The sequence below is a fragment of the Eublepharis macularius genome, chromosome 14, assembly GCF_028583425.1.
Source record: "Eublepharis macularius isolate TG4126 chromosome 14, MPM_Emac_v1.0, whole genome shotgun sequence".
NCBI classification, from domain to species: Eukaryota; Metazoa; Chordata; class Lepidosauria; order Squamata; family Eublepharidae; genus Eublepharis; species Eublepharis macularius.
The window spans coordinates 57,418,222-57,438,066 of NC_072803.1; the positions used below are offsets into that span (position 1 = coordinate 57,418,222).

A 19,845-nucleotide genomic window follows, 5' to 3' on the forward strand; every position below is an offset into this window, starting at 1 on the left:
AGTAGTACTCCCAGCAAAGAGTACCCACTGGCTCCACTCAAATTCCTAAGAGGCAAGGTTGCCCTTTGCTGACTTTAGGTGCAAAAAGCAATACATAATTGGAGGATCTTGTCTTCCTCCTTGGAAAAGTAGTGCTACACTTTGTGAGTGTTCTTGTCTTTCAGTGTTCTGGGACGTAAAACCTCAGAACACTGCAATATGAAATTCAGATATCAAATATAAATTAAGTGTGGGATGATGAGGAGGATACCTATTTTGTTTCAATTGAGAAAGGAGCGACATCAACACAGGGTACAAGAAGGAAAACAGGCCTGAACGCTCACACCCTGGTTCTCGCGGAATCTTTAAAAGGGTTTGCTTTTCTGGGGAAGCCATGCTTGGAAGGGAAGAAGGTACACGCAACACTTACGTAAAGTCCCGACTGAAAGTTTTGATGAGTATACGAACGAATCGCCATCCACCAGACCCCAAGTAGAAGATCGAGAGTGCTGGAATCACCTGGAACCAAGCCAGTCCCACGACTAGCCGAAAAATTATGAAGAGCAGGAGGAGAGAAACCAAACGCAACATCTTGCCTGGGGAAAGAGGACAAGAAAATGCTCTTCAGCATAGTTTCCTTACAAAGCCTTCAGCTCAGAAAAGGGAATTTGGATCTATGCTGGACTACGAATAAAGACACAAGAATAAAAAGCTTTACGTACTGAGGGCAATCACAGCGCTCTGATCCTAGCTTCTTGTTCTCACACACGTGACAGCCTTTGGCCTTACAAATGTCTCTCCGTCGATTCGCTTCACTTCAGCTTTTCCAACTAGAGATAACGCTGTTGGGACCATAACCTAAAGAGCAACAAGATAAAAAATGTTCAGATAGAAGGGAGTCCAAGGGCAACCATGATTACTGATTGCCATCCGAGCCTCGGCAGCATTGGCAGCTGGTCTCCACCCACAAGGGCAAAGGCTGCAGGCGACAGGTAGACCAAATCTCTCTCAAGTTTCTCCTAGTTGCTCATCTGCATTAACCTTTCGGAGATGATAACAGGGATACTGGTAGAATCATATCCAGTTCTGAACAAAGCTATAGAGTGAAAGGAACAAAACTCTGAAATAGGTCAACTATAGCAATCGCGCTAGCAAAACGTCAACAATAAAAGGACAAAAATAGGGGCAGCCATTTACTGAGGACAGGGACTAGAAAATCTAGACGGTTCTGGGTAACCAGGGACATTTTGAGCATGTGGCTGCTTCCCCTCAGCATATTTTGCGAAACAATTCCCCCCCCCCTCCCTCCCAAGAATGTAATATCAGCCCTTGCCCCGCTCGCAGGTTAGGTGAGACTATGGTATTATTATTTTAATAAAATTTTTATTGGATTAGAATCAATTAATTTCACATTACAATCAATTTCCCCATTTCCCAATTTCTAACCCCCTCCCTTTCCCCCCCTTTTTGTAGACTTCCAACAGTTTTCCAACCCTTTGTCCCTTTTCCCTTACTCATTTTAAATTCATCTATCTAACAATCATATACTTTCCTTTTATTCTAAGCTATAAGTCTTTAACTATTTTTAATACTCTATACCCTTCTTTAAGTCCCTTCTTCCGTATTAGACAAACAATTTGTCCCGTTTTTTCATAATTTCAAATATTTCTGTAATCCATAAACCATATAAATCATACATTCATATAAGTCAACCAATTTAACTTATACTCTATATGTTACTTTTTCTACATATCTTATCTTCATTCTGCTTTAGTTATATTTAGTTATATTATTATTTTTGTTCTGCTTTGATTATACATCTATATAACTATCTTCAAAAATTATCAATCAATTTAACCCATATATATCTTCAGGTAGACTTATTCAATTTAGTACATTTATACAATTTTTACCCAAAAATAGCATTAGTTAGTCAGTCCTTATTGTTAATTATTTTCTATCAATATTCTATATATTATTCTATATATAACAATCTAACAAGGTAGCTGCTTAGAAATTCTCATTTGCCTCTCCACCCCCCGGTAAAGTCACTCCCCTCTGCATTTTATTATGTTTCAATAGTTCTCAAACTGCCACAGTTCTCCTCCCACCTCCCATTTCTTCACCAAATATTGTTTCAGCTTCTCCCAGTCTGTGTTGAACTGTCCTGGGTCAAGGTTTCTCAGTTTTCTTGTCATTTTGTCCATTTCCGCCATATACAGCAATTTGTAAATCCAATCCTCAATAGTTGGCACTTCTTGTACTTTCCATTTTTGCGCATACAAAAGTCTAGCCGCTGCTGTCATGTAAAATAACAATGTCCTGTGTTGAGCTGGAATGTCCTCCATTCCCAAGTTCAGTAGCAGGAGTTCTGGGTTCTTATTGATTTGAAATTGTAAAATCTCACTTATTATTCTTATTATTTCCCCCCAGTACTGCCTAGCTACCTCACACGTCCACCACATATGATACAGGGAACCCTCATGTTTTTTACATTTCCAGCATTTGTTAGAAGTGTTCAAATTCCCTAGCGCAATCTTCTTTGGTGTCATGTACCAACGATAAATCATTTTGTAAATGTTCTCTTTAATATTAGTACACGTCGTAGTCTTCATTGTATTCTTCCACAAGTGTTCCCATGCCTCCATTGTTATTTCTTTGTTGAAATTTATGGCCCACTTCACCATTTGTACTTTAACTATTTCATCTTCAGTATACCATTTCAACAGTACTTGGTATATCTTGGAAATTTCCTTCTTGTCCTCTTTTAAAAGTGTCTGCTCTAGTTCCGAATTTTCTGTTCTTATGCCTCCCTTTGCACAGTCCGAATTGTAGAGATCTCTGATCTGTCTGTACTGAAACCAATCATAGTTTGGTGATAACTCGTCCTGTGTCTTTATTTTAAGTTCAGAAGATTCTATTCGGGTTATCTCCTTATACGTTAGACACTGTTGCTCAGTATCGACAGCTCTCGGATCTATTACCTCATATGGAACCACCCACAGGGGGGTTCCTTCATGTAAATAATCTCTGTACTTCTTCCAAGTTGCAAATAGGCTTCTCCGTATATAGTGATGCAAGAACATAGAGTCCGCTTTTACTTTATCATACCATAGGTATGCGTGCCATCCAAATATTTTTTTATATCCCTCTAGGGCCAGTAATTTCTTGTTCTTCAGGGTCATCCAGTCCTTCAACCACACTAGGCAGACTGCATCGTAATAAAGTCTTAAATTGGGCAGTTGCATTCCGCCTCTTTCTTTTGCATCTTGTAAAACTTTCATTTTCACTCGAGGCTTCTTGCCTGCCCAAACAAAATCTGATATTTTCCTCTGCCATTTTTCAAACTGCTTAGAGTCTCGAATAATTGGTATTGTCTGTAGCAAAAACATTACTCTTGGTAACACGTTCATCTTAACTGCTGCAATTCTTCCCAACCATGACAAATTCAGTCTATTCCATTTAATCAGATCTTGCTCAATCTGAGTCCATAATTTTTCATAGTTATTTTTGAATAGATCTATGTTCTTTGCAGTCAGTTCAATTCCCAAGTATTTCACCTTACTTGTTACTTCACAGTCTGTTATTTCCATTAACAGTTGTTGTTTTTGCTTAGTCATATTTTTACATAATATCTTTGACTTCTTTTTGTTTATATAAAACCCTGCCAAATCTCCAAACTCCTTAATCTTCTCTATCACTTTTGGCATGTTCTCCGTTGGGTCTTCTACAATTAACGTTATATCGTCTGCAAATGCTCTGACCTTATAAGAAAAGTCTTTTATTTTTATTCCACGAATTTCTTCATCTTGTCGTATTTGTATCATCAGAATCTCCAATACCAGAATAAATAACAGCGGAGACAACGGGCAACCTTGTCTTGTTCCTTTACTTATGGTCAGTTTCTTAGTAGCCTCGTCATTCACCACAATTGCTGCATTCTGGTCTCTATAAATTTCTTTAATTGCTCTTATAAATCTTTCTCCCAATTGTAGCTTTTCCATAGTGGCAAACATAAAGTCCCAGTTCAGATTGTCAAACGCTTTTTCAGCATCAACAAAGAAGAAACCAACCTCTTTATCACAACGCTTATCATAATATTCAATAGCATTAATCACTGTCCTTAGGTTATCTCTGATTTGTCTATCTGGCAAGAAGCCTGCTTGTTCGTCCTCAATAACTTCCGAAAGCCATCCCTTCACTCTCTCCGCCAGTATCTTCGCAAAGATTTTGTAGTCATTATTAAGTAACGATATAGGTCTGTAATTTTTCACATTAGTCAGATCTTGGCCCTCTTTGGGGATCAATGATATGTTAGCTTCATTCCAGGTATCTGGAATCCGTTGATCCTTTAATACTCCATTGATCACCTCTTTTAGGAATGGTGCCAGTTCGTTGGCCATTGCCTTATAAAATTTAGCTGTAAGTCCATCTGGCCCTGGCGCCTTTCCCAGATTTGTTGACTGTATTGCCTTTCTTATTTCCTCATCCGTTACTTCATTGTTCAATCTATCTCTCCAAGCTTCCGAGATTACTGGGAGCTTCACTTTCTCCAAATATGTCGCTATTGATTCTTTGTTCACCTCTTTCTTATTATACAGTTTAGCATAAAATTTATAGAAGGCTCTACTAATGGCTGTCTGTTCCAAATACGTTTTGTTATCTTCACAAATTTTATTTATTGTTTTCTTTTCCTTTCTCTTTTTCAGTTGCCATGCCAAATATTTCCCAGGTTTGTTTGCACCTTCAAAAGCTTTTTGATTCAATCTTTTAAGATTCCACTCCAATTCTTTGTTATTCATTGCTGTCAGCTGTTCTTGAAGTATTTTAATGTCCTGATAAATTTTCTTTTTCCCTGGTCTCTTCTTTAGCTGTATTTCTTTGGCTTTTATTTTCTCCATAATCTCCTGTCTCTTCTCCTCTTTCTTTTTTCTAGCTCTTCCATTTAAGTCCATTAGCATGCCTCTAATTACCACCTTGTAGGTATCCCAAACCTTGTTGGTTGGTACTTCTTTATTCATGTTGTATTGTATGAAGAACTTTGTCTCTCTTCTCAGCATCTCCATATTCTCTCCCTCTTGCAACAAGTCCTCATTTATTCTCCATCCTTTCCTTTTACTCCTTCTCCCCAATTTCCACATAATTGGATTGTGATCCGAGCCTACCATCGGCATTATTTCCACCTCCTTAGTCCATAACGCTAAGTCTTTTGAGGCCCAGATCATGTCAATTCTCGATAGTGTAGAATGTCTTGCGGAGAAGAACGTAAATTGTCTACTTTTCGGGTTTTGTCTTCTCCATACATCTTCTAAGGTTTCCTGTTGTATCAATTCAAAAAACAGCTTTGGTAACATCCCTCTTTTCTTTTGTGTAGTTGGTGATTTTTTATCTAATTCCAAATTTGTCACTCCATTGAAATCTCCAGCAAGAATTATCTGGTCATATGAAAGTTCATCTAGTTGCTTCCTCAAATCCTCAAAGAAGCTTTCTTTTGCTCCATTAGGTGCATAGATTCCGACTACCAGCACTCTCTTTAAATTCCATATACATTCCACTGCTATGAATCTGGCTTCCACATCCTTCATTACAAACTTTGGCTGCAGCTCCTCTTTTATATACAACACCACTCCTCTTTTTTTCTTATTAGAGGCAGCTGCAAAATCGTTACCCAATTTTTTCGATTTTAAATATTTTACGTCCTGTTTTCGAATATGGGTCTCTTGCAAACATACAATATCACATTTTTGTTTTAATAGCCAGTGGAAAATGCTTTTTCTCTTATTCGGTGAATTGAGTCCATTTACATTCCAAGATAAAACTTTACACTCCATAATCATAATCTTGTTGCTGGTAAGTCCTTTTCATTGTCCCTTAAAAATCGCTCCATCTCTTGTTCAGATCTGATACGCTTTTTGGCCCCTCCAAATTCAAAGGACACTCCTTCTGGTAATTCCCATCTATACCTGATTTTCATGTCCTTCAGAATCTGAATTAGCGCTTTATATTTTTTCCGATCTAGTAACACCGATCTGGGTAGTTCCTTCATAATGATAATCGTCTTGCCGTCAATCTCCAATGGATCTTGAAACTGTTTAGTCACAATCTTCTCTTTCATATTTCGGGTCGTGAACTGCACAATCACATCTCTTGGTAATTTCCTCTGGGTCGCAATTCTTGAATTTACACGATATACCACGTCCAGGATAGCCACAACTTCCTCCTCCTCCTTTCCCAGGTAATCAGCTAACACCTCAGTCATCTGTTCTTGCGCTTTTTTCTTTCTTTCCTTTTTCTTGCGCTTGTCTTTCCTTCCACTTCCGGCAAGCCGCGAAATCTCAGCTGCTTCTCCATGTGTTTACTTTCCGCAACCGCCATTCTCCCCCTCATCAGCCTCATCTCTGTTTGTTGCGTATCAGCTAAATTTTCCACCGCGCCTTCCACTACTTTAACTCTCTGCTGTGTTCCTTGCAATTCATTTTGCATTGTTTCCATACCTTTCTTCACTTCTGACAGCTCACTTTTCACTGTCTGTTTAACCTCTTTAATCAGCTCCGGTTTCATGTCCTTAAGTTCTTTAATCACTTCTAAGAGTTTTTTGTCTAGATTTTCTATTGCCGATTGCCACTCTTTTTTCGACATCGTGGGGCTTGCTTTAGCTCGCTCCCACGAGTCCGCTCTCTTCCTTAACTCCATGGCGTAAAATTTAATGTCTTTTTAATTTTTAATTTAAATGTCCCAGTTTTCTTGCAAAAAAAAAACTTTTAGAAAATCCAAAATGTCGGGCGTCTTTTCTCTATGGTTCTTCTATGATTTTTGTAATCCAAAATGGCTTACTTCCTCTTCCGCTGAAGCCGCGGCTCTTCCCTTTTCAAAGATGGCGATTCCCTTCTTCCTGCCCTCCGGCAGGGGCCGCTTCTCTCCAGCAACTCTATTGTTATTACGTACTTCCTGCTTCCCGACTTCCCACAGTAGCTCTCGCGATGGTAAAATTTTCTCACAGCTCCATAACCGCAAGTATTCAAAACAATAGTCCGATTTCTTTCATAACTTCTTTAAACTTAGTCTTTTTTCTAATACAACTCTTGCCGAGTCTTCTCCTCCTTGTAATTAGCCTGTTGCAGTTTGAAAATCTACTTTCATTCTTCTTTACTTTTAACAATCTGTCCCGTATCAGAAGATAGTGATCTTTACCTTCTCATTCACTTTCCTTGGGTTGTAATCACTGTTTCAATCTTAGTTTCTCCTCTACTCTTCTTTCCCCTATTGAAGCTTGGGTACGTAGGTCTTATGCCAACCGCATTGGCCCCAAAACTGCCGCAGAGATCGTAGCCGACCTGTCACAGGGTGGGACCTCAAGGGTCGGGAGAGGGTCCGTTGCGCAGAACCCCCCCTCGCCCGAGATCAACGCGCCCTGAGGTCATGAGCGTTCTTTGCCTGCTCTCCGCCTGAGAGCAGTCGGCCGCGGGCTGATTTGCCCCCGCCGGCCGCTTAAAACGGCAGTCCGGTCAGCTCCGCAATTGGAGCTGCGTCAGACCTCCATAAATCCCAAACCGGAAGTCGAGACTATGGTATTATTGAAGATATATATTCAAGTCATTTATTGGCTGAGTGAAAGCAGGCCTTTGGTTTAAGTGATCTGCTCATAATATGACATTTCTCTTGAATATTGGCATCCAGGAGCAATATATAGTATGCATGTTCAGGACCCGCATCTCTATCTGAAGCGTAGGACGCCCCACTTCCAGTTTTGAGCAGGAAAGGAAATGAACATAACACAAGGTAACAAAACGTCTCTCTCAAAGATTCAGAGTGCAAGAGAAGCATCCTCGGACAGCTGCCAAGGCCTCATGGGTCTTGGGAGACGCCCACTGTGGCGCACAGTTCTGAGGGAAAGAGACGAAAGAGTGAGGTGCTAGAGATTGAAGGAAGTCTGTGGGCTCTTTTTGTGTGGGAAGTATTGACCTATGTGTCACATGAGGAACGTAAACCTTTTTTAAAAAGAGAATAAAAGGGGAGAAGACCTGCATCCATCTTGCAACTAAATAAAAACATTAAACTTTCCTACTTATTCATGTACTATATTGCTGTTTTTTGGAGGAGGGGGGGAAATAGCTGCCTGTGGTGGCAGTGAAAATCATTTGGGAATGCTGCAAAAATCAGGGAGGCAGCATAATACAGGTCATTTAAGAGAAATATAGGGAGGAGCCATTATAGGCGTTACTACACCAGGGGACATATTAAGGGATTAAAACATTAGACCCATTTATCAAACTTTTATTCTTGCGAGGATCTCAGAGCACTGTATGCAGTTCTTCTCTGTTCTATGTATTGTCGAAGGCTTTCACGGCTGGAGAACGATGGTTGTTGTGGGTTTTCCGGGCTGTATTGCTGTGGTCTTGGCATTGTAGTTCCTGACGTTTCGCCAGCAGCTGTGGCTGGCATCTTCAGAGGTGTAGCACCAAAAGACAGAGATCTCTCACTGTCACAGTGATGGCAATGTATTGCCAAGACCACGGCAATACAGCCCGGAAAACCCACAACAACCATCCTTCTCTGTTCTGTTTTGACTTCTTGTAAAAAAAAGGTTAGGTTGTGAAAGAATGACTGGCCCAAGGTGGGGGGGGGGAATGCCCAACAATCTAACCACTACACCATTTGGGGAAAGCTCAATGCTTATACAGTAACTAGTCCTATGTAGAGGGTAACCAACCTCCAGGTGGTGACTGGAGATCTTCTGAAATTACAACTGATCTCCAGGCAATAGAGATCAGTTCCCCTGGAGAATATGGCTACTTTGGAGGGTAAACTCTGTGGACTCATAGTCTCGTTGAATTCCCTCCCTTCCCCAATTTCCGTCTTCCCCAGGCTCTGCCCCCAAATCTCTAGAATTCACTACGTGATGGAGTGGAGGGCAAGTGGAGCGCAAGTGAACAGGGAGGAATACACGTGAGTCTGTTCACTTGCCGTTCAAGTGTCATTCATCACTTCTAGCTTGGCCCTGAGCCACCCAACTCACCTCAGAATTCCTCACAACTAAAAGAGATAAGGGATTACAATGAAAAAAGATTAGTCATGACTGAATTGGAATGACTGTAGAAAAAGTAGCTTGGGGGAAGCACTGGGGTTGACCGATACGGTGCCAGGCTTTAGGATGGAAGACATATGATGCAGCCACCAAGCTAAGGCCTGGTTTGGTTCTTTATGGGAAATCTCTCCTGTGAACCCCAGGAGAGATCCATGATGGAAGCAAAGAGGGACATAAATGTGATTTCTTTTTTTAAAAAAGAAAAGAGCATTGTGGGAGAGTGGGTAGCGCCCCTCCAGCTATGCTTAACACCTTGTTGCCCAACGGCCTCAGAAGAAAGGGAGAGGAGTCCTCCCCATGTTCTTCTCTTCGGCCTCCGGCCTTACTCCTTCCAGCATCAGGAGCTAAGACCCCCCTCATGTCCTCATCAGCCAGCTTTCAAAGCCCTTTAAACTCAGCCTAGGGTTGCCTAGTACTCAGTGGTCGGTACTACCTTCGGGGAGGGCCAAGAGGGCTGCGGGATGCATGGTGAAGCCATGCATTCCAACCCTTGCTACCGGCCTCCAGATAGGGAGCGCACTGCGGCAGCCTCTGGGTTATATTTAGCTCAGCTAAGTCTATGCGGATCTCTTTTAAAGACATTTGCGGGCGGACTAGAACTCTCTCTCGAATGTCAGTTTTCAAAACATGGGAGCCCACTATATGCGTGCCGCCTTGGCTTAATTGCTTATTGCTAACAATCAAAGGGTCAATTTGGATGGTGTGGGTCTCCTGGGTCCGGATCAGCAGGGAATAATTGCCTGGTTCGTGAGTCAAATTTACAAAGAGCAGCCCAAGCCGGTGAAATTTCTCTACTAGGGGCTTGGTTTGGCATTCGGGCGTCTGTTGAACCAGAATCCAATCGGGTGGGCCGTGTTTGGCTAGGTCTTCCTCTCTTACAATCCAGGTCAGGTTCTCCCAGCGTTCTATAGCAAAGGAGAGAACTGCGCCTGAAGGGGGCGTGATAGTGACTGATGCAGATTCAGTGGCAGTGGTGCCTAGTAGGATGGTCATTCTAAAGGGGTCTCCTGCCTTCCATACTGCGGCCGACACTAAGATAACTTCACAGTATGGTCCGAAAGCCTCAGTGACAAATGGCGAGGTTTCGAAGTTGGCAGGGGTGGTATATTTGTCTACCACCGGGACTGCGGTGGGGGCTGGCCTGATACGGGGAAGAAACATACATGGAATCGGAGCAAGTGGTGACACTGTGTCAGTAGGTGAATAGCATACTAGCTCTTGGGACATGGTTTTCACTCCCACACATAAAATAACAAGCTCTGGGGGTCGGATCCACTGCTCTTCGCAACTGCGGAAGTTAGTGCGATCCATAGGGGTGGTCATATTAATCTGCTGCACAACCTTGCAGACCATCATTTCATTTCCTGCCAATGTATTAATACATCTCCAGTGAGGGTAGGGCATTAATTTGGACGGGCGTCCCTCTATTAGGGTGCCTGCCAGCACGAGCAAACACAGAGTAGCCAGGTGCCTCATCTCCTGGCCTTCTTTTTCCTTTTGTGGTGAAAATATCCTGGGGAGACCTGCGGATATAAGTACAGGCTCCCTGAGTTCATTGCAGCAAAAATAAAATAAAGTAAAGCGGGGAAAACGGAGGGCATATTTCTGCCAGCACTGGCTATTAGGTGGGGCTCGAACGAGAAGTCCCGGAGCACTAAGCGAGCCTTCCAGCTTGTTGCTCTGGGGAACTCCTGTGCGAAGGCTTCTTTCTAAAGCGTGTATATTTCAGGGGGGACGTTTTCACGTCGAGAGGGTCGGCTGTGCGTTAGGCGGGGTTATGCAAACTTGCCCCAGGGGTCCCTGGGTGCCTAGACTATGTGGCTTTCAGGTGCCCCTTGCTCGGTGGCGGGCTGCTTTTATTTTGCGGGCTGAGAGCTATCGGTCCGGCTCGGCCTGGCCTTGCCGCTTTAAAAGGAAGAAAAAAACTAAAGAGCGGCATCCAGTAACTATAAGGGTTGCTGCAGACGGGGGCCCTCGTTTTAATTTTTCAAAAATAGGCCTTCGTCATATATTTGCAGGACAACCAATTTTTGGGGGGGGACTCCCTCGGGAGGCCCCATCTTCTAGTTTTAAAAAAGGTACACCGGGCAAAAAGAAAAATACACTGAGCAAGAAAAATATACTGAGCAAAAAGAAAAATACACGGAGCAAGAGGCATACGGGTGTGGGGTACTTTTGGGTTGCCCTCACTTGGAAGGCCTGGCAGGGCTTCATTAAAACTTCAATATGTCTCCCCCCCTTCTTTTCCCTTGTGCGGTACGGGCAAGGGAAAAGATTACGTGGGGCGGGCGGCTGCTGGCGGAAAGGGCCGAAGTGGAGCCGAAGGTGCTCGGCGGCGTTTATCGAAAAGCGGCGGAGGCGGCCGAGATCTGCGGGCGCCACTGGGTCTGGGTTATTTGGGGGTCATCTTGGCGCGGGGGATCCTGGCTATGTAAATGAGGCACGCTGCCCCTTGTGCGTAGCGAACGCACCCCAATAACATATTCCAGAGGTAACATATTTACATAATACTGGCGGGTCTTTTACCTTTGCACTAAAGCGTACTGGATGGTGGCGCCGTATAGCAACTCACCATGACGAATATAAACATTAGTAAAAGAGAGGTGTTGGGCTATCTGGGGGACCTTTTCCAGGGGAGGCACGGCCCTCAAAGCCAAAGCCGACCATCATGCGAAAGCGTGGGTCTGGCAGGTGAGACCCCGAATCTACGTAGATGCGGGATCTTCACCAGCACGGCGGGTGAAATGTTTTCAAATACGGAGATCACCTTTATTGGTGTGTCTCCAATATTGGAAATGCATTCACTTTTGGGCTAAAGCCTCTCCAAACACTTTCACACACAGCAAATCTCTTTTGCCTGTGCAATTTTTTTCCGAACATGCGGCTTACAATCCAATTAAGAATCACTCTCGGTGGTGGTCCTATTTGGCTTTGGTTGCCGTGTCTTCCCCAAGGGTCCCAACTGTGGGGCCCGCCTAATGAAGTTAAAGAATAGAACTGGAAAAACTTTTGACATTCACACCTATATCTACATATTCTACTGTTTTTTTTATTCTAAAGCTACAAAGGTCTGGTCTAAGGGGACACACGGTATCTCTGGCCCAGGGTGGAGGGATATCTGGCGAATCACTGGGCAGAGGGGGGCTGGACTGGTGGAGGTTCCCCCAGGGTCGTACACAGGAGGGGCGGTTTGCAGCGGCTTCCCTTTCCATTCTTTTAACTGAGAGGCATGAAAGTATTTTAGCCACGTTCCTCCTGTCCTTCTCTGGATGGCTACCTGATAGACAGCTGGGGAGACTCTTTTTGTGATAGGGACTGGGCCTTGCCACTTGGCTGCTAGTGAGTGCGCCTTTTGCGAAAACTTCCTGTACAGAACGAGCTGTCCTTCTTCCCACTGCCTGGGGTTCCTGACCCATCCCAATTTGCGGTCCATATCCTTCTGAGCTGTGCCCAACTTCTGGGCCACTTGCATGTGGACGGCGTGTATGGATGAGAGCAGGTCCTGGACCCAAGCATCATTAATCACTACAGGCTGTATATCGGAAGGGAGCTGCGTATCTAGCCAGAAGGCTTCCGGGAGCTGCATTCTTCGCCCTGTCATTACCATATGGGGTGTGAGCCCGTGAACTGCGGTAGTGCCTCTAATGGCCATTAGGATTATGGGGAGTTTTTCATCCCAGTCTCTCCCGGAGGAGCGAACCATCTTGTGGAGAGCCTCCTTGAGGGTCCGGTTGGTTCTTTCTATGGCGCCTGAAGCTTGAGGGTGGCCGGCTATGTGGAACCGTTGCTGGATGCCTAGTGCTTTACAAAGCTCCTGTGTAACTTCTCTGATAAAGTGTGAGCCTAAATCGGAGTCCATGACTCGCACAATGCCCCATCTTGAAAAGACATTGTTGAACAGTAGTTTGGCTGTGGTGGCTGCATTGTTGCGCTTGCACGGAAACGCTTCGACCCATTTGCTAAAGGGGTCTATGACAGTGAGGCAGTAGCGATTGCCGCGAGCAGTGGGGGGAAGGGGGCCGATAAAGTCAATCTGTATGCGAGCCCAGGGTCCATCAATTCTCTGATGCTGGAGGGGAGCTCTAGGTCCGGTGGGGTCTGCATTAACCATAGCGCAGGACAGACAGTTGTCTACCCATTGCGCTACTTCGGTGCGCATGCCAGGCCACCAACCAACCTCTTTTACCCTTTCCAGAGTCAGATCCTTGCCTCGGTGTCCCTGCTCGTGGACAAACTGAATTAAGTCAGCCCTAACTTCCAATGGCACTACCCAATGGCGTTCGCCGGCTGCATCTACTGCCCAAACTATGCCTTCCTCTTCTCTGATCATGAGTCTTCCTGTCTGATCCCTTCCTGCGGTTAGGAGGTCAGTTATTTCTGGGTCAGATCGCTGCAGTTGTGCTAGGTCTAGCGTTCCTGCGGTCCCCTGAGCTTGGCTGCGGGCTTGTGCCCGAGTGGTGACAGGGCGGAGGGGACAATCGGTGGCTAGTTCCGGTGGGTGAGCACTTTCAGTGGCGGCTGCCTTGGCTGCAAGGTCTGCCTGGTCATTCCAATAAGCGGTCTCTGAGTTCGTCTTCTGGTGTCCCTTGACATGGGTCACCTGCGTTGGGCCTGAGCGAGACTGGAGGAGTGCTGCTACTTGCTGCCATAGCTGTAGGTGGGCTACGGGCTTCCCATCGCTAGCTCTCCACCCCTGATTCTGCCACACCGGGAGCCAGACCGTGGCGGCTTTGGCCGTCCAATCCGAGTCTGTGTAAATGGCAAGTGGGCTTTCTGGGGGCTCAAACTCAAGCACCGCCAGAAGCGCTTGCACCTCAGCCGCTTGGCTGGAATGGGGACGGGCTGGACCTTTGAGGGTATGGGCGTCGCTCACTCGCACGGCGCCTTAGCCTGTCCGAGGGGAGCCTCCAACGTGAAAGGAGGAGCCGTCACAGAACCAGCATGTGAAGCCGTTCTGTCGGGCTTCCTCTAGCGGGACTCCCCAGGTGACTGGCCAGACAACCTGTGGTGGCGGGTCCAGGGGGCACTCGTGCTCGGTCCCGGTTACCAATAGGCCATAGGGGGCTGGTGGCTCAGTGGTTTCCTTTTTGAATTCTACTCCGCGGTTGACCAGGGCCAGGGTCCACTGGGCTATGCGAGCGTTTGAAACTTGTCCGTCCTGTATCTTTCCTGACAGGATATATTTGAGGGGCGTGTGAGTGGTTTGCACTATTGTACGTGAACCTCCTATGATAAATTCCCAATGGGTCAGACTCCAAACCAGAGCAAGGCATGTCTTTTCGCATGGGCTAAACTTAGTTTCTACTGTGGTTAGGTTGCGAGAGGCATAGGCTACTACTCTAGCGGTTCCTGCTTGCTGCTGGGTGAGCGTGGCTCCTATGCTCTTGTCTGATACTGCTAACTGGATAAAGAAGGGCTGGGTAACATCTGGATGGGCTAGGGCCGGGGCTGCGGCTAGACTGCGCTTTAGCTCGGCTAAGGCTGTCTGTTGCTCCGGTCCCCACTCCCAGGGAGTGTTCTTCTTGAGGAGAGCATAAAGGGGGCGAGCTTTGTCTGCAAAGGACTCGATGAAGTCGCGGGAGAAGTTAAAAGTTCCTAGAAGGGCTCTGAGGGAGGGGACATCGGTGGGTGCAGGCAGCTTGGAAATGACCTCCATTCGCTGGGCGTCCGGGGTGCGACCCTCGGGTCCCAGGGTCAGACCCAGGTACTTGACGCTGGTCTGAACCAATTGGGCCTTTTCCCTGCTTGCCTTGAACCCAGTCTCGCGGAGGAGTTCCAGGACTTCCCTGGTGATTTGGCGGGCTAATTCTTCCGTGGGGGCGTGGACTAAAATGTCATCCACGTAGCTCAGTACGTGGGGCCTCGAGGAGGGTTGGAGGCGTTCCCACATCTGAACTACATGGGCATGACAAATGCTGGGGCTGGAGTGGAATCCCTGGGGTGTCCGCTTGAATGCGTATTGCTGGCCGCGGAAAGTGAACGCGAACTTGTACCAGCAAGACTCATGCAACCGGATGGAGTGGAAAGCATTGGCCAGGTCTATGACCGAGTAGAACCGGGACCCAGCGGCAATGGCCGTTAGGATCTCATTATACTTGGCCACAACCGGGGCAACTGGAGGGGTGGTGGCATTCAGGGCACGGAAGTCGACCGTCATTCTCCAGGTCACTCCATCTGCTTTCAGAACTGGCCACAATGGGGCGTTGCAGATGGACTGCATCGGGAGTATGACGTCCCACTCAAGGAGTCCTTCTATAGTCTTGGCTATCCCTGCCTCAGCTTCTGCTGGGTACTTGTACTGTCTTTGGGGAGGGGGGTCCTTTCCTTCAATCAGGACGCAGGCGCCCTTCACTATCCCACACTCGGCCTTGTCTGTCACCCACACTTCGGGAAAGTCCTGAGCCCAGGGGTCTCCTGTGATGGGGGCGAGAGGAAGGGGGGCCTTGAGGGCTGCGCATCGATGGACCGCATTAACAAAGTCTGGGCCTCCCGGGATGTGCCACAGGAGCCCGTTCGCTAAGTCAATGGTCAGTCCCTCGGCACGGAAAAATGGCATGCCCAAAAGTCCATCATCTTCTCCCCGGTTTGCGCACGCCGAAATCCGGGTGGCCAGGTTCCCAACGGAGAGGGGGATATCCTGCCAGACCGGGGATTCCTGCGTGCCGCCCCCAAAACCGGCGAGCTGCATGGTAGTGGGGGTCTGGGTGCCCTTTGTGACTAAGGTGGGCCGGAGTATATTAAGTGAAGCTCCGGTATCTATGAGGAGGGTGGCAGGCTTCTTCTTTTCCCCGGAAGTCCCGATCCCTGCCTTCACTGTCGGTCTCCCCCATGTGTCCGGCTTTAGTTTGGCAACTATGCCCACGGAGGGAGACTGGGACTCGGGGCAACCCTATTCTGATCCTGCACCCTGATCGGTGGAAGCGGCGCTTCCTCTAAAGGGGTTGTTGGGGCTCGGGCGTTCCCGAACCGCAGCTATCGGGGGACTCGAGAAGGGAGGGTCCGGCGGCAAAGGGGGCGCCGACGGAGGTACTGGGGGCTGCTGCTGGTCTTCCCATTCCATGATCGCCTTCATTAGAACGGACGTGGGCTTTCCGTCGAAGAGCTCCATGTTCGCTCCAATGTTTTTGAGGCGCATCCATAGTTCCCAACGGAGGGAGTCCCTGGACTGGGGCGTGCTGCCGCGGTCCCGGTAGCCCTCGTGGTCGCCCTGCGATGCTCCCCAAGCATTAGACTGATCTGGGGGCGGGTAGACCTGATGGTTGTACGGGTGTGAGGCTCGCGAGTGAGAAGGGGCTAGGGGCGCATCCTGTAATCGGGGCTCGTGGGGTCCCTGCTGGGAGGAGGAACTGTAACTCGGGGTGGGCGCAAAGGAAACTCCTGGACGGTAGTCCCTCGGTCCTCTTCCCCGGTTAAAGCTACTGCTCCTTCCCCTCAGGATTCCTCCCCTTGCCTCCGGATACGGGCTGCGTCCCTGTGGTCGGTACTGAGAGTGGGGGCCATGATTGGCATAGGTAACTGCACTAATCGGCTCGCTTTCCTTTCTACGCGAGGCCGGGGACTTCACATGGCGGATGGCGCCGGTCTCTCGCAACAGGCCAGCAATGCTCCTGATGCGGGATTCCAGCTCTCCCCATGTAATGCTCCCGGGCTCGACTCCTGCTAGGGCTAGGCGAGTGGTGCTGTTGAGTCCATCTATGACTGCCCTCCTGAATTCTAGGTCGTCGAAGTCCGGCATGTCGCTCAAATCTAAATCTACCTCGTCTGCTAGTTCGGCTAGGAGCTGTTTCCTGGCTAAATATGCCTCTGGATCCTCTCCGGGTTTTTGAGACTCTGCAATATACAGGGCTTTTAAACTCTTGGTGGGCCACAGGAAGGCGCACAACTCTTTCATGGCACCATACTGACTGCGAGTGGCTAGTCTCCGGTTAGAAATATATGCGTTGAGGGAGGTGACTATTTCGGGGCTGGCACAATGGCGAGCCAGCTGAGCTACATCGGAGCCACTGGCGGAGGGCTGGGACATGGTCACGTGTGCAAACCATTGTATAGCTGAATCTCGGTTCAGGGGTCCCATGCGATCTGCTATGGCTTGGAGCTCATCGGGCCTCCAACTGCGGGTCTCCTTAACTATTCGGTCTGTCTTCCTGCCATCATCGTCTGTGGTGACAATTTCTTTGGTAGCTATCGGATGGAGGGGCTGTGGAGCTTCCTCGGGCTGGGGCGAAGGAGGTGACCAGTGGTCGGTACTACCTTCGGGGAGGGCCAAGAGGGCTGCGGGATGCACAGCGGAAATTACGGCCTGCTGCATTCCCAGGTGCTGTTTTAGGGCCTCTAGCTCCCTCTTACAAGCGGAGTGGTCTGCTGCGGCTATCTTTGCGACTTTCTGCTCTGCCATGAACTGGGCAGCATGGGTTAATTTTGCAATCTTCTCTTGTCCTTCAATTACTGCGTGCTCAGCCATATCGGCACGAGCGGTGGCTACTTCAGCCTTGTGCTGGGCGTCCTGGAGGGCAGCGGCTAGTCCCTGCTTCTCCAGCATGAAGTTAACGCGTTCTGAACGCCACTCGGCTGCTTTTTCCTCATGTTCCTTCTTTTCTCTCTTTAGCTTTTCTATCTCCTGTTCCTGTTCTTCCTGAGCTACCTGTAGCTTATTAATTAGGGACACGCTGTCCTGTAGGGCGGTGAAAAGTGCCCAGGCTCCATACCTATCCTTCTTACTTGACCTGGGTTTCTCCTTCTCGCAAAAATCCTGGAAGGCGCTTCTAACTATCTGGAGCGGGTCGGGTCCCTTGAAGGAACCGACTTCCCAAGGGCAATCTCCCTTCTTAACTAGCCACTTCTCCAGGCGGGGCACGGTGGGGGCTGCCCGGTACATTTTTACTTTTTAGTTTAAGGCTGATCTCGGGGGAGGTTAAAGAGTGGATCAGCGACACCAGGGGTGGGGCAATTAAAGCTGCTCAAGGGTCTTAACAACTTCTTCCTCTCTATGTTCCTTTTGGGAGGTTTATCCTTCCCTCAGGTCCTCAAGGGTTTTTACCAGGGGGTTTTAAGGTTCTACTTTTAGGGTTTACAGGGTATTTTAAGGGTCCTACACTCGGTTCTTCTCCACCGGGGGAGAGGGAAAAATTCCTATTCCCGCTTTAAGCTTGCCTACAAGCCACGGGACCAGGAAAAGTTTACTGGCTCAGAAGGTGCTCTCAAGCTCTCTAAGCCCAAGAACAAAAACGCTCAGTGCTTCCAAGCCTCTGCTTAGAAGCTAAAGCTCAGGGGTCTCCCAAGCCTATTGCTCAGAAAACCAAAAAGTGTTCCCAAGCCTCTGCTCAGAAACTGCAACTAAGGGGGTCTCCCAAGCCTCTGCTTAGGCAACCAGAAATGCTCCCAAGCCTATACTCAGGAACTGAAGTGCTTCCAAGCCTCTGCTCAGAAGCCAACAATGCTCTCAAGCTCTCTGCCCAAGAACTAAACTCCAAAAAGTCCCCAGGCCTCACGCTCAGAGACAAACGGTTAAACTGTCTCCAAGCCGAGACCAAAAGACTGAAAGCGCTCAAGGACTGCCTCTGCACGTCCCCAAGCAAAATTGCTCAGGAGTAAATTTACTGTACTCCCAAGCGAGGTGCGCTCAAGAGTTCTAACAACTCCCAAGCAAAAGTGTGCCCAAGAGTCCCACTGACTCCCTAGCGAGGTGCGCCCACGAGTCTGACTTAAAACTCGCAAGCGGAAAGGCGCCCAAGAGTCTAACTTAAAACTCTTAAGCACGATGCGGCCGGCTGCCGCGGGGCTTCAGGAACCTGGCTTCAGATTCCCAAAGCTAAACTGACTGAACAACCAAACGGACTAACGATCCCTTCACGTTTCCTTCGGAGCGGGGATTGAAGCCTAAGTGCTGGCAGGAACGGGGTTTGGACGGGCTTAGGAGAGACGGGGGAGGGCGGAAAAGATTTTATATGTGCTGCTTCAGGATATATATATGCGTATATATCTATAGCCTACTTCTGGGATCCCACCCACATAGACGCGTTTAGGCGGCCCGGAAGGTGGCCAGGAACTTCACCAGTTCAGAGGTCCTCACCCACAGTACACCGGTTATAACGGCTGGAGGGCCTCGCGGTGCACCACAAAAGGCAAGTAGTCCAAAGCTGGCTGAAGGAGGAAATGGGGGAAAAGCCAACCCACAAGATAGAAATGCTCGCTAGAGCCACACACAATCACACTTTTAATTCCCTGAGCTAAATTGCGCTCTTTACACTGAGGTCTGGAAAATTTTCCTCTAAGTCAGTTCGCTGAAGACACGCGTGTCGACTCACGTGTATTCACACGAACTGGGTTATGCCCGCATTCTCCACCAGTAAACTGTTACCAGAACTGCTCTTTATTATAATGGGGAATTAGCTGTAGCAGTCTGTAACTATTAATATTAAGCGAGGATCATAACCTATGTTTACGGAGGTCCCGATCCCAGACACTCTAGTGAAAAAGAGGCAGACAAGGAGTAAGGTCCAAACACGTGTATTGAGTGTAGCGTAAGCCTAGCTTGCACAATCATACAAAGAACATACAAGGTCTAAGAAATACAGAGTAGGAAATACAGAGACGTTCGCATTAGCTGGTTCCCAACGATGATAGGGGGAATACTCACTTATCCTGGAGCGAAGCAGAGACGCAGCAGCGAGGGTGGCCCAATGCCAGCACTGGAACCACAGACGGACAGCAAGGAAGTCTGGATAGGAATGGCCTAGGCACCGAGTGGTCTGAGAGACCAGCTTAAATACCCCAAAACGTAC

At 47.6% G+C, this 19,845-nt stretch overlaps 1 protein-coding gene across 2 annotated transcripts in view; it reads right to left on the reverse strand.

The window, feature by feature from the left end:
* The window catches only part of SLC27A4 (solute carrier family 27 member 4), an 80,214-nt gene that overhangs the window by 36,669 nt on the left and 23,700 nt on the right, over positions 1–19,845 (reverse strand). For both annotated transcript variants that reach the window (XM_054997462.1, XM_054997463.1), the window contains exons 2-3: positions 702–837; positions 410–575 (exon numbers count right to left, since the gene is read on the reverse strand). In XM_054997462.1, the coding sequence (XP_054853437.1) occupies positions 410–570 (161 nt within the window). In that variant the 5' untranslated portion in view covers positions 571–575; positions 702–837. The remainder of the gene's footprint in view (positions 1–409; positions 576–701; positions 838–19,845) is intronic.